General features: G+C 50.0%; 1 protein-coding gene across 2 annotated transcripts in view; it reads left to right on the forward strand.

Moving 5' to 3' along the window:
- The window catches only part of TECPR1 (tectonin beta-propeller repeat containing 1), a 131306-nt gene that overhangs the window by 51258 nt on the left and 52257 nt on the right, over window positions 1–27791 (forward strand). For both annotated transcript variants that reach the window (XM_075318041.1, XM_075318042.1), the window contains exons 11-16: window positions 1402–1547; window positions 1962–2117; window positions 3213–3362; window positions 13228–13385; window positions 14037–14164; window positions 14464–14566. In XM_075318041.1, coding sequence (XP_075174156.1) covers window positions 1402–1547; window positions 1962–2117; window positions 3213–3362; window positions 13228–13385; window positions 14037–14164; window positions 14464–14566 — 841 coding nt within the window. The remainder of the gene's footprint in view (window positions 1–1401; window positions 1548–1961; window positions 2118–3212; window positions 3363–13227; window positions 13386–14036; window positions 14165–14463; window positions 14567–27791) is intronic.

The raw sequence follows: 27791 nt of genomic DNA on the forward strand, positions 1-27791 counted from the left end.
CCAAGCTCCTTTTATGTTAGAAATTAAGAATCGGCCATTGTAAACCCAACTGGCCTGATCCTTCTCTCCCCCGCCATCATCTGTCAGTGGGGCCGCCATACATATTAGACAGTGGGACGATATCTAGTGGTATGACCGACTGTAGTCTAATGCTTTACCACTCCAGTAAACCTCAAAGGATTATGTCAGTCACTACCACATTGGGAGGTGAGGTGCACTGGTGATATCACATGTAGTGATGAGTGAGCACTACCATGCTCCGGTGCTCGGTACTCGTAACTGGCAGTCAAATACTCAGACTCAACTCGTGTGCCGAGTATTATGGAAGTTAATGGGAAACTCAAGCATTCTTCCGGAATCGAGCCCGTCTGAGCATCCAACTGCTGGTTAGGAGTACCAAGCACCTGAGCATGGTAGTGCTCTCTCATCACTAGTCACATATACAGGTAATGAATAGGACAGGACCGGACACCCACCCATCGTACCCTCAGGGACAACTAGTGACGATTGCAAAGATTCCAACCAAAGAAGGACAGGAGTGGGATACCCACCGATTGATACCCAACTAGTGACAATTACTCTGATTCCAACCAAAGTAGGACAGGAGCGGGATACCCACCGATCGTACATTGGGGGGCAGCTAGTGACAATTACACTGATTCTAACCATAGTAGGACAGGAGCAGGATACGCGCCCATCGTACACTTGGGGGCAACTAGTGACAATTACATGGATTCCAACCAAAGTAGCACGAGAGTGGGATATCCACTCATCGTAACTCGGGGGCAACTAATGACGATCGCACGGATTCCAACTAAAGATGGACAGGAGCGGGATATCCACTCATCGTACACTCGGTGCAACTAGTGACGATCGCACAGATTCCAAACAAAGTAGGACAGGAGCAGGACACCCGGCCATCTTACACTCGGGGGCAACTAGTGACAATTACACTGATTCCAGCCAAAGTAGGACAGGAACAGAATATTCGCCCATCGTACACTCGGGGGCAACTAGTGGTGGTTGCACGTATTCCAACCAAAGTAGGACAGGAGCGGGATATCCGCCCATCGTACACTCTGGGGCAACTAGTGACGGTTGCACAGATTCCAACCAAAGTAGGACAGGAGCGGGACACCCAGCCATCGTACACTCGAGGGCAACTAATGACGATCGCATGGATTCCAACCAAAGTAGGACAGGAGCGGGACACCCGGCTATCGTACACTCGTAGGCAACTAGTGGCGGTTGCATGGATTACAGTCAATGTAGAAATTTTGTAATTGTCGTGAGGGTTTTTCCCCCATGAGATTGGTGATGTTGCAATTTTACCAAGACTGGTGGACCAGTCCTACTTGTTATCTCACCAAGTTCTTTTAAAACCTTTTGCAAATCCTCCAGGTCTGACAGCCAGTATGCAATCAATGTCATTGTCCATCACCCCGGCTAATACAGCAGTGTGGAGGAAACAGATATTCGACCAGCTCAGTGAGCGCACAAAGAGGGAACTGGACAGCTTCAGACACTACGAACCCGCCATAGATCAGGTACTCAAATGTCTATCATACAATATACAACGTAAGATATTCTCTGGATATAGATCACCATGAGGTCTAGTGTCTCCACCTATCTGGTGTGCAATTTATTTTCTGAAGATGATGGCCTATCACAAACCATTTTCTTATATGGGTTCCTCTCTTGAGACCCCGTGAAATCATGATTTTGCCAAGAGGATCTTGCTGGTCATACTGTTCTCCTACAGCGTCCACTATAGGGGAAGTGTAGTATTACATGCAGCTGTCGATGCTTTGTGATAACCCCACTCTACCCCTCATTTTATCCATATCCTGTAACCAAGCCTATGGAGATGGGTTGTTCCCCTCTTTAGCCGGCATTGTCTGTTCTGACCCAGTACTCTTCACATTTCTGAATCCTAGTGATGCTTTCTTCCCTCTTCCCAGTCCGTATGGGTGAAAACAGGCTCTTTACAGTGGTGGAGAGACTGTAAACCTTACAAGTGGATTGATGTCCGGGTGGCTCTTGAGCAGGTGACAGCTAGTGATGGATCCATAGACAGCATCCTCTTTATTTACTACACGCACTATGAAGAGAAAAAGGTAAATGCACTTGTCTGCTGTGATCTATATCTTTGCTATTGAAAGAATAGGGATGTATCAAGACACGTGCTTCCCAATTTTTCAAAAGACATCAATTTAAAAGGTAAACTTTTTGCTTCCAGCAGCCACCACTAGATGGGGATAACTGTATACGCTTTTCTTATTGTAGTTATAGGGCTTGTCCACTACTTTTACATTGATGGCCTATCCTTAGGATAGGTCATCAATGTCTGATCAACCGAGGTCTGACACCCAGCACCCCCACTGTCAGTTGTTCTCGGGCTCGGCTGCAGCAGGCATCTGGAAATGCTCAGTTCCGCAGCTGCTCCATCTTCTGATAGTGGCCGCAGCCGGGTACTGCACATCCGCCTCCTATTGATCTGAATGGTAGGCGGATGTGCAGTACCCCTCCATGTCCACTATCAGAAGATGGAACGGCTCCAGAACTGGGCATTTCCGGCTGCCGCCGCCGGGACCGAGGATAGCTGATCAACGAGGTTGCAGGGTGTCAGACCCCGGCTGATCAGACATTGATGACCTATCCTAAGGATAGGCCATCAATTTAAAATTAGTGGACAGCCTCTTTTGATCTTTTTCCTATTTTGGAAAACCCCTGTCCCCCGGTAGCAGTTTATTTAAAAAAAACGAACAAACTGTGCTTTACTCACTCACCCCAGGTCCACCGTTGACTCTCCACTGCGGCTCTCAGTGTCTGGTAATGTCTGCAGCGCTGACATCAATAACTGAGCTCAGCGGCTCTGCCCGAGTTGGTGGCGGCTGAGCTCAATGATTGTCTGCAGTGACGTGACCATACCAGGCACTGGGAGCAGCCGTAGAGACTCAGTGCTGGACCGAGGGAGGGTAAGTAGAGAACAGTTGTTGTGTTTTTTGCTTAAACAAACTACAGCCGGAAAATTACTTCTAAAGTATGAGTGTATGGAGTAAGTTCCTTAGTTTCCCCTCCTGGTGGTTGCAGCCACCCCCTGTGCGCTGCGGAAACGAAGAAGTCTCCAGTTCTGGTGATTGGTGGGGGTCTCCGCAGACAGATCTGCACATATTACTTACTAATATCTCAATCTATTGTTTCTTTTTCAGTATTTGCACTTATTTATCAATGAAGTCACTATTCTGGTGCCAGTCCTTAATGACGCCAAACACTCCTTTGCCATATACACTTCAGAGAAGACAAAACAGAGGTGGCCGATCCGGCTGGCCGCCGCCACCGAGCAGGAGATGCACGACTGGGTAAGAGCGAAGATAAAACGTGGTGTTGTGTCGTCTGTATGCATCACCGTTGGTTGCTCGTGCTATAATATAATGGCAATTCTTTAGATGGAGAAGAGGACACAAACTTGCAGAATATGAGAAGTCTAAGCCTTCCAGCAAAACAAGCCATGATCACGTAGTGTATAGTATATAGGTAATTGCCCAGGTTTCCGGCCACCTCTGTAGACCCAGACTAGGTGGTCTCCCATGCACAGCATGAGCTGGCACTAGGTTTTAGAGCGTGCGCGTGCCGCTCTGAAGCTAGCCATACTGGATCCAGCTTTAGTCTCAAGCGCTTCTCCCATGCTGCAAAGGCAAAATCTTCTCTTCTATCAGCCAATGTTGCGCCCATGCCACTGGTGGGAGCAGTCAATCTTCACGAGCAATACCGCCTCTGGCAAAGCCGGAAAACTGAGGTTGGGAGCGTCGTGCTTCTGAAAATTCGCCTTGAGACACCCCCTTTAATTCACAGAATGTATTTTTCAATATCTGCAATCAGGAGAGACAAAAGCACAGTAGGGTCTTATCTATGAGATGATGGTGATATGGCATGCAGGGGTCTTCTCACTTCATGAGGCTGTGTGAGACACAACTACTAGAAGAGCATGGACACAGCTGCCAGTGGAAGATGAGGGTGAAGCCGCCCGCGCTGCCGTGTGATGAATGAGATGAGCAAAGTCCGAAAATTTGATTTGTTCAACGCGTTTCAAAGTAAAACGTCATACGGACAATCACAATGGAGTTTTACTCCGACACGCGTTGAATAAATCACATTTCTTCAGCGCTCTATTGGGAGACCCAGACGATTGGGGTATAGCTACTGCCCTCCGGAGGCCACACAAAGCACTACACTAAAAAGTGCAAGGCCCCTCCCCTTCTGGCTATACCCCCCCGTGGTATCACGGGTTCTCCAGTTTTCAAGCTTTGTGCGAAGGAGGTCAGACATCCACGCATAGCTCCACAGATTTTAGTCAGCAGCAGCTGCTGACTATTTCGGATGGAAGAAAAGAGGGCCCATATAGGGCCCCCAGCATGCTCCCTTCTCACCCGTGGATGGTGTTGTAAGGTTGAGGTACCTATTGCTGGTACAGGGGCTGGAGCCCCACATGCTGTTTTCCTTCCACATCCCCTTGTAGGGCTCTGTGGAAGTGGGATCCTGCCGGCCTCTAAGCTCTGACGCCGGGCTCCATCCACAGACCCAGTTGAACCTGATGGATATGGAGCAGGAGTACAATCAGGGACATGGCCCTGCATCATACAGGTACTCTGTGTCCCCGGCAGGCACAGACACACTCCGGGCTGGCTGGGTGTTGTAGTGCGCCGGGGACCGTAACGATTGAGTTGGTGTTCCTGCAGTTTACTGGGGGACTTTTGTGTTGTGGGAACGCAGCGCCGACCCCCACTGGACCGGCGGCGCTGCTGTGACTTGTAGTGCGCCGGGGACACGCCGACCGCGCTTTTACGGCGGCGGCGTTTATAAATCCAGTCCCCGGCTTTTGCGGCCTAGCTCCGCTTCGTTCCCGCCCCCACCCTGTCAATCAGGGTAGGGGAGAGACGCTGTTTCGCAGCAGCGACGAGGGCTGGAGCCTGATTTACATGCTCCAGCCCTCTCACTAGGCACAGAGGGAAGCAGGCTACCCGCTCTTAGCCAGGAACGCCCAGGGCCCGCCCCCCCTCCTCTCCCAGGACGCCGGCAGCCATTACATGCAGTCTGGCTAGAGGAAGGACGCAAGGCTCTGGGAGACCTGGACTAGGGGGCTTTTGGCGACCACACACCCGCTCTTAAGCGGGCGGTAAGCGGCATTTCAGCTGGCCCCTCTAGTGCCTCAGTGTGTATTGGTGTACTGTGTCACCAGATATATATATTTATTTATTTCTTGCACTGTGAGGTCGCTTCCTGGCTGGATACCCCAGTTCGCTCTGAGGAGGCAGCAACATGTCATCCACAAAACGCAAGGCTGCCAAGGCTAGGGCTGTGTACACTGCGTGTGCTGCATGTGGGGCTGCTCTACCAGCAGGTTCCAAAGACCCCCATTGTGTGCAATGCTCAGATCCGGTGCTGCTTCGCCAGCCGGAGTCCGGAGGGGTAGTGACCCAGGCTGAGACGCTTGTAAGTCCTGCCCCGGTGTCAGGGACAGACTTTGCAGTTTTTGCTGATGGAATGTCTGTGACTATGGCAAAAATCCTTGAAACTTTGCAATCCATGACTGGGGCTCAGTCTATGGACACGGCGAGGTCTCTGTCCGCTAATCCCCCTCAGTTGGAATTAATCCAGACTGCAAGGGGGTCCCCGGCTTCCCAGGCTGAGTATTATGACTCAGATGATAGCCCCAGCCACCCTAAGCGAGCTCGCTGGGAAAGACCCTCAACGTCATCACACTGCTCAGGGTCTCAGCGCAATCAGTCGCCCTGTGATGCGTCTGAAGAGAGTGATCAGGAGTCTTATCCTGGAACCCCTCTCAATCTGGATACCCCGGATGGGGACGCCATGGTAAACGAGCTTATCTCAGCCATCAATAGACTGTTGGATATTTCTCCCCCAGCTCCTTCTGCAGAGGAGGCAGCTGCAGAGCAGGAGAAGTTTCGTTTCCTCTATCCCAAGCGTAAATTGAGTGCTTTCTTGGATCACTCTGACTTCAGAGAGTCAATCCAGAAACACGACGCTCATCCAGAAAGGCGTTTCTCTAAACGTTCTAAGGATACACGTTTTCCTTTCCCCCCTGATGTGGTCAAGCGCTGGACCCAGTGTCCAAAAGTAGACCCCCCGATTTCCAAACTTGCAGCTAGATCCATAGTTGCAGTGGAGGATGGCGCTTCACTTAAGGATGCCAATGACAGACAGATGGACCTTTGGTTAAAATCTGTCTATGAAGCTATCGGCGCGTCGTTTGCTCCAGCATTCGCAGCCGTATGGGCACTCCAAGCTATTTCAGCTGGTTTAGCAAAAGTGGATGCTGTCATACATCCAGCGGTGCCGCAAGTGGCGTCCCTTACCTCGCAGATGTCTGCGTTTGCGTCTTACGCTATCAATGCGGTCCTAGAATCTACCAGCCGCACCTCAATGGCGTCCGCCAATTCGGTAGTTTTGCGCAGAGCCTTGTGGTTAAAGGACTGGAAAGCAGATGCTGGTTCCAAAAAATGTTTAACCAGCTTGCCTTTATCTAGAGATAGACTGTTTGGCGAGCCATTGGCTGACATCATTAAACAGTCCAAGGGTAAAGACTCTTCCTTACCCCAGCCCAGATCAAGCAAACCTCAGCAGAAAAAATGGCAGCAGAGGTTTCAGTCCTTTCGAGGTTCGGGCAAGACACAATTCTCCTCGTCCAATGGGACTCAGAGGACGCAAAGAGTCTCAGATTCCTGGCGGGCTCACGCACGCCCCAAGAAAGCAAATGGAGGAACCGCTTCCAAAGCGGCTACCTCATGACTTCCAGCCCCCCCCCTCCGCATCTCCGGTCGGGGGCAGGCTCTCCCGCTTTTCCGACATTTGGATGTCACAGGTCAAAGACCGGTGGGTGACAAACATTTTGTCTCGCGGGTACAGAATCGAGTTCAGTTCTCGTCCTCCAGCTCGGTTCTTCAGAACCTCCCCACATCCAGACCGAGCAGATGCCCTGCTGCAGGCGGTGGACTCCCTAAGAGCGGAAGGAGTAGTGGTTCCTGTACCGCCTCAGGAACAAGGGCGAGGGTTTTACTCCAATCTCTTTGTGGTTCCAAAAAAGGACGGCTCGTTCCGTCCTGTTCTGGATCTAAAGCTGCTCAACAAACATGTGCACGCCAGACGGTTCCGGATGGAAACCCTCCGCTCTGTCGTTGCCTCAATGTCTCAAGGAGACTTCCTTGCCTCAATAGACATCAAAGATGCTTATCTCCACGTGCCAATTGCTACAGAACATCAACGTTTTCTACGTTTTGTGATAGGAAACGACCATCTTCAGTTCGTGGCTCTGCCATTCGGTCTGGCGACAGCCCCCCGGGTCTTCACCAAGGTCATGGCGGCGGTGGTAGCAGTCTTGCACTCTCAGGGACACTCGGTGATCCCTTACCTAGACGATCTACTTGTCAAGGCACCCTCTCAAGAGGCATGCCAACTCAGTCTACATGCTACGCTGGAGACTCTACAGACGTTCGGATGGATCATCAACTTTCCAAAGTCGAATCTGTCACCGTCACAGTCGCTAACGTATCTTGGCATGGAGTTTCATACTCGAGCAGCGAGAGTGAAGCTTCCGCTGAACAAGCAGCGGTCCCTACAGACAGGGGTGCAATCCCTCCTTCAAGGCCAGTCGCACCCCTTACGGCGCCTCATGCACTTCCTCGGGAAGATGGTGGCAGCCATGGAAGCAGTTCCCTTTGCGCAGTTTCATCTGCGCCCACTTCAATGGGACATTCTCCGCCAATGGGACGGGAAGTCAACGTCCCTGGACAGGAAAGTCTCTCTTTCCCAGACGGCCAAGGACTCTCTACAATGGTGGCTCCTTCCCACCTCATTGTCTCAGGGAAGATCCTTCCTGCCCCCATCCTGGGCAGTGGTCACGACAGATGCGAGTCTGTCAGGGTGGGGAGCAGTGTTTCTCCACCACAGGGCCCAGGGGACGTGGACTCCGCAGGAGTCCACCCTTCAGATCAATGTTCTGGAAATCAGGGCAGTGTATCTTGCCCTACTGGCCTTCCAACAGTGGCTGGAAGGAAAGCAGATCCGAATCCAGTCGGACAACTCCACAGCGGTGGCATACATCAACCACCAAGGAAGGACGCGCAGTCGGCAAGCATTCCAAGAAGTCCGGCGCATTCTAATGTGGGTGGAGGACACAGCATCCACCATATCCGCGGTTCACATCCCAGGCGTAGAAAATTGGGAAGCAGACTTCCTCAGTCGCCAGGGCATGGACGCAGGGGAGTGGTCCCTTCACCCGGACGTGTTTCAGGAAATCTGTCGCCGATGGGGAGTGCCGGACGTCGACCTAATGGCGTCCCGGCACAACAACAAGGTCCCGGCATTCATGGCGAGGTCGCGCGATCAAAGAGCTCTGGCGGCAGACGCATTAGTTCAAGATTGGTCGCAGTTCCGGCTCCCATACGTCTTCCCACCTCTGGCACTCTTGCCCAGAGTGTTACGCAAGATCAGATCCGATTGCAGCCGCGTCATACTCGTCGCCCCAGACTGGCCGAGGAGATCGTGGTATCCGGATCTGTGGCATCTCACGGTCAGTCGACCGTGGTCACTGCCAGACCGACCAGACTTACTGTCCTAAGGGCCGTTTTTCCATCAGAATTCTGCGGCCCTGAACCTGACTGTGTGGCCATTGAGTCCTGGATCCTAGCGTCCGCAGGATTATCTCAAGGAGTCGTAGCCACAATGAGACAAGCTAGGAAGTCAACGTCTGCTAAGATCTACCACAGAACGTGGAAGATTTTCTTATCCTGGTGCTCTGCACAGAGAGTATCCCCTTGGCCATTTGCATTGCCCACCTTTCTTTCCTTCCTGCAATCGGGGTTGGAAAAGGGCTTGTCGCTCAGCTCCCTTAAAGGGCAAGTCTCGGCACTATCTGTGTTTTTTCAGAAGCGTCTAGCACGTCTTCCTAAGGTGCGCACGTTCCTACAGGGGGTCTGTCATATTGTGCCCCCGTACAAGCGGCCGTTAGATCCATGGGATCTGAACAGAGTACTAGTTGCTCTGCAAAAGCCGCCCTTCGAGCCTCTAAAGGACGTTTCCTTTTCTCGCCTGTCACAGAAAGTGGCGTTTCTTGTTGCGATCACATCGCTTAGGCGAGTGTCTGAGCTGGCAGCTCTGTCATCCAAGGCTCCCTTCCTGGTGTTCCACCAGGACAAGGTAGTGCTGCGCCCCGTTCCGGAGTTTCTCCCTAAGGTCGTATCCTCGTTTCATCTTAATCAGGATATATCCTTGCCTTCCTTTTGTCCTCAGCCGGTTCACCGGTATGAGAAAGACTTACGTTTGCTAGATCTGGTGAGAGCACTCAGAATCTATATTTCTCGCACGGCGCCTATCCGCCGTTCAGATGCACTTTTTGTCCTTGTCGCTGGCCAGCGCAAGGGGTCGCAGGCTTCTAAAGCCACCCTGGCTCGATGGATCAAAGAACCAATTCTGGAAGCCTACCGTTCTGCTGGGCTTCCGGTTCCTTCAGGGCTGAAAGCCCACTCAACCAGAGCTGTGGGTGCGTCCTGGGCTTTGCGACACCAGGCTTCGGCTCAACAGGTGTGCCAGGCAGCTACCTGGTCGAGTCTGCACACTTTCACCAAACATTATCAGGTGCATACCTATGCTTCGGCGGATGCCAGCTTAGGTAGAAGAGTCCTGCAGGCGGCAGTGACATCCCCGTAGGGGAGGGCTGTTTTGCAGCTCTAACATGAGGTATCTCTTTACCCACCCAGGGACAGCTTTTGGACGTCCCAATCGTCTGGGTCTCCCAATAGAGCGCTGAAGAAGAAGGGAATTTTGTTACTTACCGTAAATTCCTTTTCTTCTAGCTCTTATTGGGAGACCCAGCACCCGCCCTGTTGTCCTTCGGGATTTTTTTGTTGTTTGCGGGTACACATGTTGTTCATGTTGAACGGTTTTTCAGTTCTCCGACGTTATTCGGAGTTAATTTGTTTAAACCAGTTATTGGCTTCCTCCTTCTTGCTTTGGCACTAAAACTGGAGAACCCGTGATACCACGGGGGGGTATAGCCAGAAGGGGAGGGGCCTTGCACTTTTTAGTGTAGTGCTTTGTGTGGCCTCCGGAGGGCAGTAGCTATACCCCAATCGTCTGGGTCTCCCAATAAGAGCTAGAAGAAAAGGAATTTACGGTAAGTAACAAAATTCCCTTCTTTAGGACTTTGATCATTTTTTCTCTCTTGCCTTACTGAGGGACACAGGACCATGGGTGTATGCTGCTGATGCCAGGAGGCTGACACTAGGCAAACTAAATAGAAAAAAAGTTAGCTCCTCCTCCGCAGCGTACACCCTGTGACTGCCAGGACACACGGCAGCGCACGGGCGGTTTCACCCTTATCTTCCATTGGCAGCTCTATATCTGCAATGTTAGAGACTCCATGGACTCAGTCTGTGTAGTCCAGTCACTGTTTCTACAAGCCTCATCATTCACATTTTACTTGCCACCCCCCTTCTCCAATACATTTTTGTACTACAGTGATAGAGACCACCATTTGCTTGAATCAGTGCCAATGCTGTCATGATCACAGGACCTTACTTTACAAATTTGAATGCTTATAATATTTTTAAACCTATTTGTCATTTAACCCTTCCCTTTTTCTCTCCTTCCTTGCTTGTTTCCTATCATTTGTCTCCTGCCTGCCTTCCTTTCTTGTTTACTCTCCCATGTCTCCCAACTTCCTTGGTTGTTTCCTCTCCCATGTTTCCCGCCTTCCTTACTTGTTTGCTTTCCCTTGTCTCTCACCTTCCTTGGTTGTTTCCTATACCATGTCTCCCGCCTTCCTTGTTTGTTTCTCCTGCCTTGTCTCCCGCCTTCGTTGCTTGTTTACTCTCCCTTGTCTCCTTCTTTCCTTGCTTGTTTCCTCTCCCTTGTCTGCTTCCTTCTTTGCTTGTTTCCACTCCCATGTCTCCCACCTTCCTTGCTTGTTTCCTCTCCCATGTCTCCCACCTTATTTGCTTGTTTCCTCTCCCATGTCTCCCACCTTCCTTGCTTGTTTCCTCTCCCATGTCTCCCACCTTCCCTGCTTGTTTCTTCTGCTTTGTCTCCCACCTTCTTTTTGTTTCCTCTCCCTTGTCTCCTGCCTTCCTTGCTTGTTTCCTCTCCCTTGTTTCCCGCCTACCTTGCTTGTTTCCTCTCCCTTGTCTCCCGCCTTTCTTTCCCTCATTACTAATTTACACAGTAATGTATATAACTTTTTGAATGGGAACTCCTTCCTAGGTTTTCGGTCAGCAAACATATACTGTGATGTTATATTGATTGGTAATACCCTTATAAAATCATTTGTTACATTTTACTGGATAAAAGAAGGTTACACTTGGCGTAATATATATGTAAATCGCTCGGAGTCATCTGGGCGGTGCCAGTGTGGTGAAGAGTCAGAGTCCTGATTGTTAGCATGCCCAGTCTGCTTTTAGACGCCCCTCTTGGTGGACACCCCATCCAGCAGAATGACGAGGCAGATTATGTGTCTCAACAGCCAGGACACTGTAACTTTTCAACACACTGGGACCACCCAGACGACTCTTGGTGAGTAATTTGCATATCGTGCACATTGTTTTATAACTTTTTAATATCCGGTATTAAAATTATTCTATGTTAAATGTGTGTGTGTGTATGTGTATATATATATATATATATATATATATATATATATATATATATATATATATATATTTTATATATATATATATATATATATATATATATATATATATATATATATATATATTATATATACATACATACATATACTAGCTGTACTACCCGGCTTCGCCTGGGTTAATAACTGCTGTTATCAAAATAGAATGTATTAACAAAAATGTATTCTGCACACGAAAACCACAAAACAAATAGATAGAAATGTAATTATTAAAAGGCAAAAACTAAGCTAATAGAAGCATTTCACAACATATATTTCAACACCACAGATATTCCAAACAGATGTAACTAAGTTGGCCAAGTAATGTGCCCCTTCTGTCTCTTTCCCCGTCTGCCTGTCTCTGTCTGTCTCTTTTTTTGTCTGTCTCTATCTCTCTGTTTCTTTACCCATCTGTCTCTTTCCCAGTCTGTCTACCCATCTCTTTGTCTGTGTCTTTTCCTGTCTGTCTCTTTACCTGTCTGCCTGTCTCTTTCTGTCTCTGTCCTTGTTTGTCTCTATTTCTCTCTCTTTCCCCATCTGTCTCTATCAAGGTCTGTGTCTTTCCCCATCTATCTTTGTCTGTCTCTCTGGCTGTCTCCTCCTTCCCTGTCTGCCTGTCTCTGTCCCTGTCTGCATGTATGTCTGTCTCTTTCCCCGTCTGTCTCTTTCACAGTCTGTCTCTGTCTGTCTCTCTCTATCCGTCTCCCCACCGACATCTTATTACCTCACATATAAGCTTCTTATACTATGAATACCTTTGGTTTCTATAGCAACCAGTCACAGCTCCTACTAATAACCTGAATTTCCAGGCTCCATTTACTTTAATGGAGGCATATTTTTTGGAGCGTAACTGTAAAGCGCAGGGTTAAATTTTCCTGTGAAAACATAGTCTACGACGTTCCCTGGGTCACATGAGGTGTATGTGTAAAATTTTGTGATTGTAAATGCGACGGTGCGAATACACTTTTCGTTTAACTTTTTCCCCATTATGTAGATAGGGGCAAAATTGATTGGTAAATTGGAACGCGCAGGGTTAAAATTTCACCTTACAACATAGCCTTTGACGCTCTCGGGGTCCAGACGTGTGAGTGTGCAAAACCTTGTGGCTGCGGCTGCGACGGTGCAGATGCCAATCCCGGACATACATACATACATACATACATACATACATACACACACACACACACACACACACACACACACACACACACACACACACACACACACACACACACACACACACACACACACACACACACACACACACACATTCAGCTTTATATATTAGAGATATATATATATATATATATATATATATATATTATATTATAGAGACAGAGAGAATAGAGATAGATAGATAGATATATATATATATATATATATATATATATATATATATATATATATATATATATATATAGATATATATTTATATATCTCTATTATAGTCAGTGTGCATAAATTCTTTGACAGCATCTTTATCAGTAGACTTTGTACTATTTTTGTTTTATTTTTTTTTTATTTTACAGCTCAGTCTTTTAAGTAGGTCTTGCTGTGAAATTAGAAAAGTGCAAGGACCTCCTTCTCCCCAGGCAATCTGGTCAGTCACCTGCAAAGGAGACATATTTGTGAGTGAACCATCATCAGACCTGGAGTTTCTGACCAGTGGACGATTGTGTGACCAAATGTAAGTGTTACAAAAGGATCACAACAAGAACATGTACTACTATGCACATCTGCATCTTCACTGCACCTAGATCCCTGCATGAAAGGGTGTTGTCCTGAGTGGATGTTTCTTCATTTGTCACCCCCACTCCCCAGAACTGGTCACTAAAGATTAGTTTCTCAAGTTTTGTTTTCTGTGACAGTGATTAACCAAATAGTACATAATTGTACTTTTTTTTCCTTTGGCCCAACTGCATGACCTTACGTTTATCTATATTAAACACATTAAACCTCAATAGCCAATTATCAGCCTAAACCACCAGCTCACATAAATCCCTCTGTAATATTAAATTATCCTCCAATGTGTTAATTACCTGGCAGAGCTTAGTATAATCTACAAATATTACCCACTGACTAGTTATTAATAAATAAATTAAAAGAAGATGGCCCATTACTGACCCCTGTGGTACCCAATCATAGTGTATACTCAATTAATAACGTCATCTGATTCCTTAGCTGAATACCTACCACATAGTGCAGGTAAAATAATGTGTAAGCGCATCGATTCTTAGCATTAGCATTAGTTTTTGTAAGTCCGGGTTTTTGCATGTGACTCTTCGTTCTTCACAATATACACATATTTGGGTAACAGGCATTTGCTATGTATTTGCAGGTTTTGGCGTCAAATAGGAGGACACCTGAAGGTGGTGGAGAGCAGCAGTTGTGGTGTTGTGTGGGGCATCAGTCATGATCTCACTGCATGGGTTTATACTGGAGGCTACGGTGGAGGATTCATGCAAGGTACATTGTAGCATTATGTGACCAATTGTGACCATTTACTACTTCGAGAGTAAAAAAGAGAGGGAAATATGGATGACTAGATAGAACATTTTACATATCCTACCCAAAAATGGATTAACAGGCCGTTTCCTAATCTGTTAAGAGACTTTTCTAGTGAATACAGTCCTGTGATCACAGCAGCATCAGCGCCGTTTCTGATGCTCTTAGTCATCACGTAGTTTGCACTATTTGATTTGTATTATGTCAGTTGTTTTTTGTTACCTAATAACAGTATCCTTTATTTTCCCTTTTTTTACCAGGGTTGGACAGCAGCACAAATAACATCTTTCCCCAGTCTGACACTACGTGTGTCTACATCTACGAAAATCAGAGATGGAATCCAATCACCGGGTACAGCAGCACGTAAGGATTTATCCAAAAGGGTCACCAAAATCAGCCGGTTTTAGTTTTACTCTTAAAGGGAACCTGTCACCAGGTTTTTTTCCCCTTATAAGCTGCAGCCACCACCAGTGAGCCCTTATACAACATTCTAGAATACTGTATATAAGAGCCCAGGCTGCACTGTAACATGTAAAAAAACCCTTTATAATACCTACGGGGCATTCCAGTCCGATAGGTGTCGCTGCTCTCGGTCCGACGCCTCCTCTATCTTGTGCGACCGCCGTCCTTTTGCATCCTACGTCATCCACAGAGAATTCGCTATTGCACTCCTGCGCATGCGCACTTTGATCTGCCCAGCTGAGACCAGAGCAAAGCATTGTAGTGCGCATGCACAGGCGGTCTTTGCCCTTTACTTGCCCCTGCACAGTACAATACTTTGCTCCACCCTCAGCCGGGCATATCAAAGTGTGCATGCGCAGAAGCACAATGGCGGACTCTGTGTGGATGATGCAGAACGCGTCATCCACTCGGGGGTGGGAAGGAGAATGTTAACTGCACAAGATGGAGGAGGCGCCGGACCGAGACCTGCAACACTCATCTCACCGGACAGCCCGCAGGTGAGTGTAATAAAAGGTCTTTTTACGTTATACAGAACATCCTGGGCTCTTATATACAGTATCCTAAAATGTCGTATATAAGAGCTTACTAGTGGTGGCCGCAGCTTATAAGGTAAAAACCTGGTGACAGATTCCCTTTAAGGGAAATCTGACAGCAAGATATTGCTATGTAATCTGAAAGCTTGCATGATGTAGGGGCTGAGAGCCTGATTCCAGCAATGTGTCACTTAGTTGGCTGTGTGTTTTGATTCAATAAAGTCTTTTATCAGAAGGAGATTATCACTACAGGACTAGGTGTCTCAAGTCTCCTGGTCCAACCACGCCCCCAGCACTGATTGACAGAAAGCTGCCAGTCAGTGATATGGGAGGGGTTATACACAGCTCAGCACTCCTAGATCTGCAGCACAGAAAACTGCATTTCTTTGTCGCTCCTAATTGGGAGACCCAGACAATTGGGTGTATAGCTATGCCTCCGGAGGCCACACAAAGTATTACACTAAAAGTGTAAAGCCCCTCCCCTTCAGCCTATACACCCCCCGTACTGCTACGGGCTCATCAGTTTTTATGCTTTGTGCGAAGGAGGTCAGACATCCACGCATAGCTCCACAGCTTAGTCAGCAGCAGCTGCTGACTATGTCGGATGGAAGAAAAGAGGGCCCATAACAGGGCCCCCAGCATGCTCCCTTCTCACCCCACTCTTGTCGGCGGTGTTGTTAAGGTTGAGGTATCCATTGCGGGTACGGAGGCTGGAGCCCACATGCTGCTTTCCTTCCCCATCCCTCAATTAGGGCTCTGGGTGAAGTGGGATCCCATCGGTCTCCAGGCACAGGAGACCGTGCTCCATCCACAGCTCCTGAGGACCCTGCTGGATAGGAGCCGAGTATCGTTCAGGGACATGGCCCTGCTACTTGGAGGTACTCTGTGTCCCCGTGGGGACCGCGCACAGCAACACTCCAGCATTGCTGGGTGTGCTAGTGCACCGGGGACAGCAGCGCTGGCTGCATGTGTGCCACTATACACTCAGCGTCGCTGAGTGTATTTGTGTAGGGGGACTGCCGCGCTGACCGCCGCTGCCATGGTTATGCCTGCGGCGCGGCTGGGACTGTTAGTGTGCCGGGGACTTCCGCGCCGACCGCGCTTATACGGCGGCCGCGCTTATAACTATAGTCCCCGGCTTCTGCGGCCTAGTCTCATTCTTTTCCCGCCCCCAGCCCTGCCAGTCAGGGGAAGGGCGGGACGCTGTACAGGTCGGCAGCACTGAGGGCTGGAGCATGCTTTGCATACTCCACCCCCCTCACTCTGCACAGTGGGGCACCAGTTCCCGCACTTTTCTGGGTCACGCCCACGGCTCCCTCCTCTCCCCAGGACGCTGGCAGCCATTCCTCTCAGCTCTGCTAACGCTGGAGAGGAGAGACAAGCTCAGGGAGACCCAGGCAGGAATTCTGGTGCCCACACAAACGCTTTGCGCAGGCGGTAAGCAGCACCTGTGGTGCTGGCCCCACTAGTGCAGAAGTGTATTTATAGATTATATGATTATAGACTATACTTTACACTGTATGGTGCACTGTTGATTTTTGTCTATATACCATCCTGTATTGCTCAGAGGAGACAACAGCATGTCGTCCACAAATAGCAAGGGTGCCAAAGCACAGACTTACTATGCTGCCTGTGCAGCATGTACGGCTATACTGCCGGCAGGTTCCACTGACCCTCATTGTGTGCAATGCTCGGCCCCTGTGGCACTTTCTCAGCCGGAGCCTCTGCTAGGGGTGGCCCAGGGAGAACCACCTGTTAACACTGTCCAGGTGACAGGGACGGAGTTTGCAGTTTTTACTGAAAGACTTTCTGAGACTATGGCTAAGATATTAGAAGCCTTGCAGTCCAGGCCGGCATCTCAAGCCAGGGGCACTGTGTTTTCATTGTCCCCTGGTTCCCCTTAGTTGGAACAGCAATGTCTTCCCGGGGTGTCTCATGGATCCCAGGGTGAGGTCTCTGACACGGACCGCAGCCCCAGACCGACTAAGCGAGCTCGCTATGAAATTCCCTCGACATCATCACAATGTTCAGGGTCTCAGCGAGAGGACTCTCTGTATGATGAAGCGGAGGTAGCTGATCAGGATTCTGATCCTGAAGCCGCTCTCAACCTTGATACTCCTGATGGGGACGCCATAGTGAATGATCTTTTCTTTTTCGCTCCTAATTGGGAGACCCAGACAATTGGGTGTATAGCTATTGCCTCCGGAGGCCACACAAAGTATTACACTTAAAAGTGTAAGGCCCCTCCCCTTCTGGCTATACACCCCCAGTGGGATCACTGGCTCACCAGTTTTGTGCTTTGTGCGAAGGAGGCAACACATCCACGCATAGCTCCACTGTTTAGTCAGCAGCAGCTGCTGACTATGTCGGATGGAAGAAAAGAGGGCCCATACAGGGCTCCCAGCATGCTCCCTTCTCACCCCACTTCATGTCGGAGGTGTTTGTTAAGGTTGAGGTACCCATTGCGGGTACGGAGGCTGGAGCCCACATGCTGCTTCCTTCCCCATCCCTTTTTACAGGGCTCTGGGTGAAGTGGGATTCTATCGGTCTCCAGGCACTGAGACCGTGCTCCATCCACAGCCCCTGGTATCTGCTGGACATGGAGCGGAGTATCTTCAGGGACATGGCCCTGCTACATGGAGGTACTCTGTGTCCCTGTGGGGACCGCGCAGACACACGGCAGCACTGCTGGGTGTGTTAGTGCGCCAGGGACAGCGGCGCTGTCCGCACTAGTGCCATCGCACACCACAGCGTTGCTGGGTGTGTTAGTGTATTGGGTGACTACTGCGCTAACCGCCGCTGCCATTTTTATTTAAGGCGCCGCTGGGATTTGTGGTGCGCCGGGGACTTCCGCGCCGGCCAGCACTGATATGCCGGCCGCGCTTATTAACTCGAGTCCCCGGCTTCTGGGCCTAGTCTCCCTTCGTTACCGCCCACAGGCCTGACAGTCAGGGTAGGGGCGTGACGCTGCATAGCACAGCAGCGCTGAGAGCTGGAGTATGTTTTGCATACTCCACCCCTCTCACTGTGTGCACTGTGAAACCGGATTCCCGCACTTTCTCAGGCACGCCCACGGCTTCCTTCTCTACAAGGACGCCGGCAGCCATTAGTGTCAGTTTCTGTACGATACAGAGACAAGTGTGGAAGACCCTGGCATTCTGATAGTCACACAATCGCTGCAACAGGCGTTAAGCAGCACCTGTGGTGCTAACCCCACTAGTGCAGAAGTGCACTTATAGATATGCTTGTACTATATACATTGCACTGTTTGGTCGCACGTTGTATATACCCTCCTGGATTGTGCGGAGGAGTTATCAGCATATTCTCTGTGTAAAACAAAGGTGCAGAACCACATGTTTTTCTATGCAGCCGGTACAGCATGTACGGCTATACGGCCGGCAGGTTACATAGACCCCCATTATATCCAACTCAGCCGGAGTCTCTGCTAATGGCCAGAGGATGAGGACGGTGTCTGCAGTATTTACTGACAGATTTTCTGAGACTATGGCTATGATACTAGAAGCCTAGCAGTCCGGACATGTCTCTCACAACATGGGCACTGTTGAATCATTGATCCATGGCCCCCCTCAGTGTGAACAACTAACAGCTCCGGGAATGTCACACGCATCCCAGAGTCACGGCTCTGCACAGACGTCAGTCCCAGACAGCCTAAGCGGGCTCACTATGAGCGGCCCTCGGTTTCATCAGGGTCCTAGCAGAAGGACTCTCTGTGTAATGAGGCGGAAGTAGCGGCTCAGGATTCTGATCCTGAGACCGCTCTCAATCTGGATACACCTAATGGTGACGCCATAGTGAATAATCTTATAGCGTCCATCAATAGAATGGTGGTTATTTCTCACCCAGCTCCTCCAGTGGAGGAGTCAGCTTCACGTATTTTTCTGGACCACTCTGCCTTCAGAGAGGCAGTCCAGGAACACCACACTTATCCAGATATGCGCTTCTCCAAACGGCTTAGGATACACGTTATCCCTGCCCCCTGACGTGGTCAAGGACTGGACCCAGTGTCCCAAGCGGCATCCTCCAATCTCCAGGCTTGTAGCTAGATCCATAGTTGCAGTGGGAGATGGAGCTGCACTTAAAGATGCCACTGACAGACAGATGGATCTCTGGTCTAAATCCATCTATGAGACTGTCGGCGCACCGTTGGCTCCAGCATTCTCACCCTTGGGGCACTCCAAGCTATTTCAGCTTGTCTTACACAGATTGACACGGTTACACGTACATCTGTGCCGCAGGTGGCATCCTTAACCTCTCAAATGTCTGCATTTGTTTCTTACGCGATTCAGGTTGCCCTAGACTCTGCGAACCGTACGGCAGTAGCCTCCGCTGCTCCGTGTTTTTAAGCAGAGCCTGGTCTGCTCGTTAAGTGAATGGAAGGCAGATTCTGCTTCCAAAAAAGGTTGCTTAACCAGTTGCCTTTTTCTGCTGACCGACTGTTTGGTGAGCGTTTGGATGTAACCATTAAACAGTCCAGGGGTAAGGATTCATCCTTTCCTCAGCCCGGACACAACAAACCCCAACAGAGCAGGAGGCAGTCGTGGTTTCGGTCTTTTCGAGGCTCGGGCAGGTCCCATTTTTCCTCGTCCAATGTGGACTCAAAAGGATCAGAGGAGCTCAGATTCTTGGCGGGCTCAGTCACGCCCAAAAAAGAGACAGTCTGAAAACCCGCTTCCAAGGCGGCTTCCTCATGACTTGCGGCCTCCTCTCTCCGCATCCTCGGTCGGTAGCAGGCTCACCCGCCTTGGCGATATTTAGCTGCCATAGGTCAATGACCGTTGGGTGTGAGACATTCTGTCTCATGGGTACAGGATAGAGCTCACTTCTCGTCCTCCAACTCGATTCTTCAGAACTTCTCCACCTCCCGGCCGAGCCGCTGCTCTTCTGCAAACAGGGTGCACTCTATAGGCAGAAAGAGTGATGACCCCCGTTCCTCTTCAGGAACAAGGTCACGGTTTTTACCCCAAATTATTTGCGGTGCCTATAAGAACGGGCCGTTCCGTCCCGTTCTGGATCTAAAACTGCTCAGCAAGCTCGTGGACACCAGGCGGTTCCGGATGGAATCCCTCCGCCATGTCATCGCCTCAATGTCCCAAGGAGATTTCCTAGCATCATTAGGCATCAAGGATGCTTATCCACACGTGCCGATTGATCCAGAGCACTAGCGTTTCTACGCTTCGTTATAGGAGACGAACACCTTCTGTTCGTAGCTCTACCTTCCGGCTAGCGACAGTCCCACTGGTCTTCGCCAAGGTCAGGGCAGCAGTAGTCACAGTCCTGCACTCTCAGGGTCACTCTGTGATCCCATATTTAGACGATCTACTTGTCAAGGCACTCTCTTAGGAAACATGCCGACACTGCCCGAACGTTGCGCTGGAGACTCTCTAGAGTTTTGGGTGGATCATCAACTTTTTGAAGTCAGATCCGACCCCGACCCTATCGCTAACATATCTAGGCATGGAGTTTCATACTCTCTCAGCGATAGTGAAGCTTCCGCTAGACAAACAGCATTCACTACGGGCTGCAATCTCTTCTTTAAGAACCAGTCGCACACATTGAGACGCCTCATGCACTTCCTACGTAAGATGGTAGCAATGGAGGCAGTTCTTTTCGCGCAGTTTCATCTGCGTCCACTACAATGTGACATTCTCCGCCAATGGGACGGGGAGTCGACCTCCCTCAACAGAGTCGTCTTTCTTTCTCAGGCGGCCAAGGAATCTCTACGGTGGTGGCTTCTTCCCACCTCATGGTCAAAAAGAAGGTCCTTCCTATCCCCATCCTGGGCGATAGTTACGACAGACGCGAGTCTATCAGGGTGGGGAGCAGTTTTTCTCCACCACAGCGCTCAGGGTACGTGGTCTCAGCAAGAGTCCACCCTTCAGATCAATGTTCTTGAACACAGAGCAGTGTATCTTGCCCTACAAACCTTCCAACAGCAGCTGGACAGCAAGCAAATCCGACTTCAGTCGGACAACTCCACAGCGGTGGCATACATCAACCACCAAGGAAGAACGCGCAACCGGCAAGCCTTCCAGGAAGTCCGGCAGGTTCTGATGTGGGTGGAAGACACGGCATCCACCATATCCACAGTTCACATCCCAGGCGTGGAAAACTAGGAAGCTGACTTCCTAAGTCGCCGGGGTGTGGCCGAAAGGGTATGGTCTCTTCACCCGGACGGGTTTCAGGAGATCTGGCGCCGCTGACAGAGGCCGGACGTCGATCTAATGGCGTCACGGCACAACAACAATGTGCCAGCTTCATGGCACGGTTTCACAATCATCGAGCTCTGGCGGCAGACGCCTTAGTTCAGCATTGGTCGCAGTTCCAGCTACCTTATGTGCCACCTCTGGCATTGTTGCCCAGAGTGCTGCGCTAGATCAGGACCGACTGCGGCCGCGCCATCCTCGTCGCTACAGATTGGCCGAGGATGTTGTGGTTCCCGGTTCTGTGGTGCCTCACGGTAGGCTAACCGGGGGCACTACCAGACCAATCAGACTGGCTGTCTCAAGGGCCATTCTTCCATTTGAATTCTACGGCCCTCAACCTGATGGTGTGGCATTGAGTCCTGGAACCTAGTGTCGTCAGGATTACCTCAGGACGTGGTTGCCATCATGAGACAGGCTAGCATACCAACGTCCGCCAAGATTGACCACAGGACGTGGAAGATATTCTTATCTCGGTGCTCGGCGCAGGGTGTTTCTCCCTGGCCGGTTGCATCGTCTATGTTTCCTTCCTTCCTGCAATCTAGGTTGGAAAAAGGGTTGTCGCTCAGTTCCCTTTAGGGACAAGTCTCAGCGCTATCTGTATTTTTTCAGAAACGACTTCCTCAGGTACGCACGTTCCTACGGGGAGTTTGTCGTCTCAGCACTCCGTACAAGCGGCCGTTAGAGCCCTGGGATCTGAACAAGGTTCTAATTGCTCTCCAGATGCCGCCTTTCGAGCCTTTGAAAGAGGTCTCCCTTCCCGCTTTTCTCGGGAAGTGGCCTTCTAGTAACGGTCTCGTCTCTTAGGAGAGTTTCCGAGCTAGCAACGCTCTCATACAAATCTCCCTTCCTGGTCCTTCACCAGGACAGGGTAGTTCTGCGTCCGATTCCGGAATTTCTCCCTAAGGTGGTATCCCACTTTCATATCAATCAGGATATCACCTCACCTTCTTTGTGTCCTCGTCCAGTCCATCAATTTCAGAAGGATTTGCATCTGTTGGTTCTGGTGAGAGCACTCAGGTTCTACTTCCCGCATGGCGCTCCTGCGCCACCCGGATGCACTCTTTGTCCTTGTCGCTGGTCGGCGTAAACAGTCGCAAGCTTCTGAATCCACCCTGGCTCGGGGGATCGAGGAACCAATTCTTGAAACCTACAGTTCTACTGGGCTTCTGGTTCTCTCAAGGCTGAAGGCCCATTCTACCAGAGCCGTGGGTGCATCCTGGGCATTACGGCACCAGGCTACGGCTCAGCAGGTGTGTCAGGCACCTACCTGATTGAGTCTGCATACTTTTACCAAGCATTTTCAGGTGCATACCTACGCTTCGGCAGACGCCAGCCTAGGTAGATAAGTCCTTCAGGCGGCGATTGCCCACCTGTAGGAAAGGGCTGTTTGACGGCCCTATCACGAGGTATTCTTTTACCCACCCAGGGACTGCTTTTGGACGTCCCAATTGTCTGGGTCTCCCAATTAGGAGCGAAAAAGAAGAAGGGAATTTTGTTTACTTACCGTAAATTCCTTTTCTTCTAGCTCCAATTGGGAGACCCAGCACCCGCCCTGTTTTCTCGGGGTTTTTCTGTTTTTTCGGGTACACATGTTGTTCATGTGGTATGGTTCAGTTCTCCGATGTTTCCTCGGATTGAATTGGTCTTTAAACCAGTTATTGGCTTTCCTCCTTCTTGCTTTGGCACTAAAACTGGTGAGCCAGTGATCCCACTGGGGGTGTATAGCCAGAAGGGGAGGGGCCTTACACTTTTAAGTGTAATACTTTGTGTGGCCTCCGGAGGCAATAGCTATACACCCAATTGTCTGGGTCTCCCAATTGGAGCTAGAAGAAAAGGAATTTACGGTAAGTAAACAAAATTCCCTTCATTGCGTCCATCAATGAAATGTTGAATATTTCTCCCTCAGCTCCTCCAGTGGAGGAGTCAGCTTCTCAGCAGGAGAAATTCCGTTTCAGGTTTCCCAAGCGTACAAAGAGTATGTTTCTGGATCACTCTGACTTCAGAGAGGCAGTCCAGAAACACCGAGCTTATCCAGATAAGCGTTTTTCCAAGCGCCTTAAGGATACACGTTACCCTTTTCCCCCTGACGTGGTCAAGGGCTGGACTCAGTGTCCCAAGGTGGATCCTCCAATCTCCAGACTTGCGGCTAGATCCATAGTTGCAGTGGAAGATGGGGCGGCACTTAAAGATGCCACTGACAGACAGATGGAGCTCTGGTTGAAATCCATCTATGAAGCTATCGGCGCGTCTTTTGCTCCAGCATTCGCAGCCGTATGGGCACTCCAAGCTATCTCAGCTGGTCAGGCGCAAATTGACGCACTCACGTACGTCTGCGCCGCAGGTGGCGTCCATAACCTCTCAAACGTCGGCATTTGCATCCTACGCTATTAATGCTGTCCTGGACTCTGCGACCCGTACGGCGGTTGCAGCCGCCAATTCGGTGGTAATACGCAGGGCCTTGTGGCTGCGGGAATGGAAGGCAGATTCGGCTTCCAAAAAGTGCTTAACTGGATTGCCATTTTCTGGCGACCGTTTGTTTGGTGAGAGATTGGATGAAATCATCAAACAATCCAAGGGAAAGGAAACATCCTTACCCCAAGCCAAACCAAAAACACCCCAACAGAGGAGGGGACAGTCGAGGTTTCGGTCCTTTCGGGGTGCGGGCAGGTCACAATTCTCCTCGTCCAAAAGGCCTCAGAAGGATCAGAGGAACGCCGACGCATGGCGGTCTAAATCACGCCCTAAAAAGACCGCCGGAGGTGCCGCTACCAAGGCGGCTTCCTCATGACTTACGGCCTCCTCACACCGCATCCTCGGTCGGTGGCAGGCTCTCCCGCTTTTGCGACACCTGGCTGCCACAAGTAAAAGACCGTTGGGTGAGAGACATTTTGTCTCACGGTTACAGGATAGAGTTCAGCTCTCGTCCTCCGACTCGATTCTTCAGAACATCTCCGCCTCCCGAGCGAGCCGAGGCTCTTCTGCAGGCGGTGGGCATTCTGAAGGCAGAAGGAGTGGTGGTCCCGGTTCCTCTTCAGCAACAGGGTCACGGTTTCTACTCCAACCTGTTTGTGGTTCCAAAGAAGGACGGGTCCTTCCGTCCTGTTTTGGACCTAAAACTGCTCAACAAACCCGTAAGGACCAGGCGGTTCCGGATGGAATCCCTCCGCTCCGTCATCGCCTCAATGTCCCAAGGAGATTTCCTAGCATCGATCGATATCAAGGATGCTTATCTCCACGTACCAATTGCTCCAGAGCATCAGCGCTTCTTGCGCTTCGCCATAGGAGACGAACACCTTCAGTTCGCGGCACTGCCGTTCGGCCTGGCGACAGCCCCAAGGGTTGTCACCAAGGTCATGGCTACAGTAGTTGCGGTCCTCCACTCTCAGGGTCACTCAGTGATACCTTACTTAGACGATCTGCTGGTCAAGGCACCTTCTCAAGAGGCATGCCAACACAGCCTCAACGTTACTCTGGAGATTCTCCAGAGTTTCGGGTGGATCATCAATTTTCCAAAGTCAAATCTGACACCGGTCCAATCACTGACATATCTTGGCATGGAGTTTCATACTCTTCCAGCGATAGTGAAGCTTCCGCTGGACAAACAGCGTTCACTACACACAGGGGTACAATCTCTCCTTCAAGGTCGGTCACACCCCTTGAGGCACCTCATGCACTTCCTGGGGAAGATGGTGGCAGCAATGGAAGCAGTCCCTTTCGCGCAGTTTCACCTGCGTCCTCTTCAATGGGACATCCTACGCAAGTGGGACAGGAGGCCGACGTCCCTAGACAGGAACGTCTCCCTCTCTCATGCAACCAAAGCTTCCCTTCGGTGGTGGCTTCTTCCCACCTCATTATCGAAAGGGAAATCCTTCCTACCCCCATCCTGGGCGGTGGTCACGACGGACGCGAGCCTGTCAGGGTGGGGAGCAGTTTTTCTCCACCACAGGGCTCAGGGTACATGGACTCAGCAAGAGTCCTCACTTCAGATCAATGTTCTGGAGATCAGGGCAGTGTATCTTGCCCTAAAAGCGTTCCAGCAGTGGCTGGAAGGCAAGCAGATCCGAATTCAGTCGGACAACTCCACAGCGGTGGCTTACATCAACCACCAAGGCGGAACACGCAGTCGGCAAGCCTTCCAGGAAGTCCGGAGGATTCTGCTGTGGGTGGAAGCCACAGCATCCACCATATCCGCAGTTCACATCCCGGGCGTAGAAAACTGGGAAGCAGACTTTCTCAGTCGCCAGGGCATGGACGCAGGGGAATGGTCCCTTCACCCGGACGTGTTTCAGGAGATCTGTTGCCGCTGGGGGATGCCGGACGTCGACCTAATGGCGTCACGGCACAACAACAAGGTCCCAACATTCATGGCTCGATCTCAAGATCACAGAGCTCTGGCGGCAGACGCCTTAGTTCAGGATTGGTCGCAGTTTCAGCTTCCTTATGTGTTTCTTCCTCTGGCTCTGTTGCCCAGAGTGTTACGCAAGATAAGGGCCGACTGCCGCCGCGCCATCCTCGTCGCTCCAGACTGGCCGAGGAGGTCGTGGTACCCGGATCTGTGGCATCTCACGGTCGGCCAACCGTGGGCACTGCCAGACCGACCAGATTTGCTGTCTCAAGGGCCGTTTTTCCATCTGAATTCTGCGGCCCTCAACCTGACTGGCCATTGAGTCCTGGATCCTAGCGTCTTCAGGATTATCTCAAGAGGTCATTGCCACTATGAGACAGGCTAGGAAACCAACGTCCGCCAAGATCTACCACAGGACGTGGAAAATATTCCTGTCGTGGTGCTCTGCTCAGGCGTTTTCTCCCTGGCCATTTGCCTTGCCCACTTTTCATCTCAATCAGGACATCTCCTTACCCTCGTTTTGTCCTCATCCAGTTCACCAATGTGAAAAGGATTTGCACTTGTTAGATCTGGTGAGAGCACTCAGACTCTACTTTTCTCGTACGGCGCCCCCGCGCCGCTCCGATGCTCTCTTTGTCCTTGTCGCTGGCCAGCGTAAAGGGACACAAGCTTCCAAATCAACCCTGGCTCGGTGGATCAAGGAACCAATTCTCGAAGCTTACCGTTCCTCGGGGCTTCCGGTTCCCTCAGGACTGAAGGCCCATTCTACCAGGGCCGTGGGAGCGTCCTGGGCCTTGCGACACCAGGCTACGGCTCAGCAGATGTGTCAGGCAACTACCTGGTCGAGCCTGCACACTTTCACGAAACACTATCAGATGCATACCTATGCTTCGGCAGATGCCAGCCTAGGTAGGCGAGTCCTTCAGGCGGCAGTTGCCCACCTGTAGGACGGAGCCGTTACGGCTCTATTATGAGGTATTATTTACCCACCCAGGGACTGCTTTTGGACGTCCCAATTGTCTGGGTCTCCCAATTAGGAGCGACAAAGAAGAAGGGAATTTTGTTTACTTACCGTAAATTCCTTTTCTTCTTGCTCCAATTGGGAGACCCAGCACCCGCCCCTGTTTTTTGTGTACACATGTTGTTCATGTTAAATGGTTTCAGTTCTCCGATATTCCTTCGGATTGAATTTACTTTAAACCAGTTTATAATTTGTTCCTCCTTCTGGCTTTTGCACCAAAACTGATGAGCCCGTGGCAGCACGGGGGGTGTATAGGCTGAAGGGGAGGGGCTTTACACTTTTAGTGTAATACTTTGTGTGGCCTCTGGAGGCATAGCTATACACCCAATTGTCTGGGTCTCCCAATTGGAGCTAGAAGAAAAGGAATTTACGGTAAGTAAACAAAATTCCCTTCTTCTATCACAACTGCTGCACCCAGTAAACTAAGTGATACATTAACGGAATCAGGGTCTCTGCCCCTACATCATGCAAGCTCTCAGATTACATAGCAATAACTTGCTGACAGATTACCCTTAAAGAGAACCTGTCGCAAGGTTTTTCCCTATGAGCTGTATCCACCACCAGTGAGCCCTTATATACAGCATTCTAGAAGCACTAGATGGCAGCACTGATTCAAAAATAATTCAGTAGATGCCAGCAATACCCAAATGTGATCAAATTATATCAGGTCTTTTATTATTACCACCTGTCCATTGCTATATATATATATCTATATCTATATCTATCTATCTATCTATCTATCTATCTATCTATCGATTGGACTAATGCAGTGGACAAATATTAGATCACAAGATCACAGATGTACAGTACAGACCAAAAGTTTGGACACACCTCATTCAATGAGTTTTCTTTATTTTCATGACTCTGAAAATTGTAGATTCACATTGAAGACATCACAACTATGAATTAACACATGTGGAATGAAATGTGTGTGAAACAACTGGAAATATGTCTTATATTCTAGGTTCTTCAAAGTAGTCTCCTTTTGCTTTGATTACTGCTT

This window comes from Anomaloglossus baeobatrachus, chromosome 7, assembly GCF_048569485.1.
Source record: "Anomaloglossus baeobatrachus isolate aAnoBae1 chromosome 7, aAnoBae1.hap1, whole genome shotgun sequence".
In the NCBI taxonomy this organism is placed as follows: Eukaryota; Metazoa; Chordata; class Amphibia; order Anura; family Aromobatidae; genus Anomaloglossus; species Anomaloglossus baeobatrachus.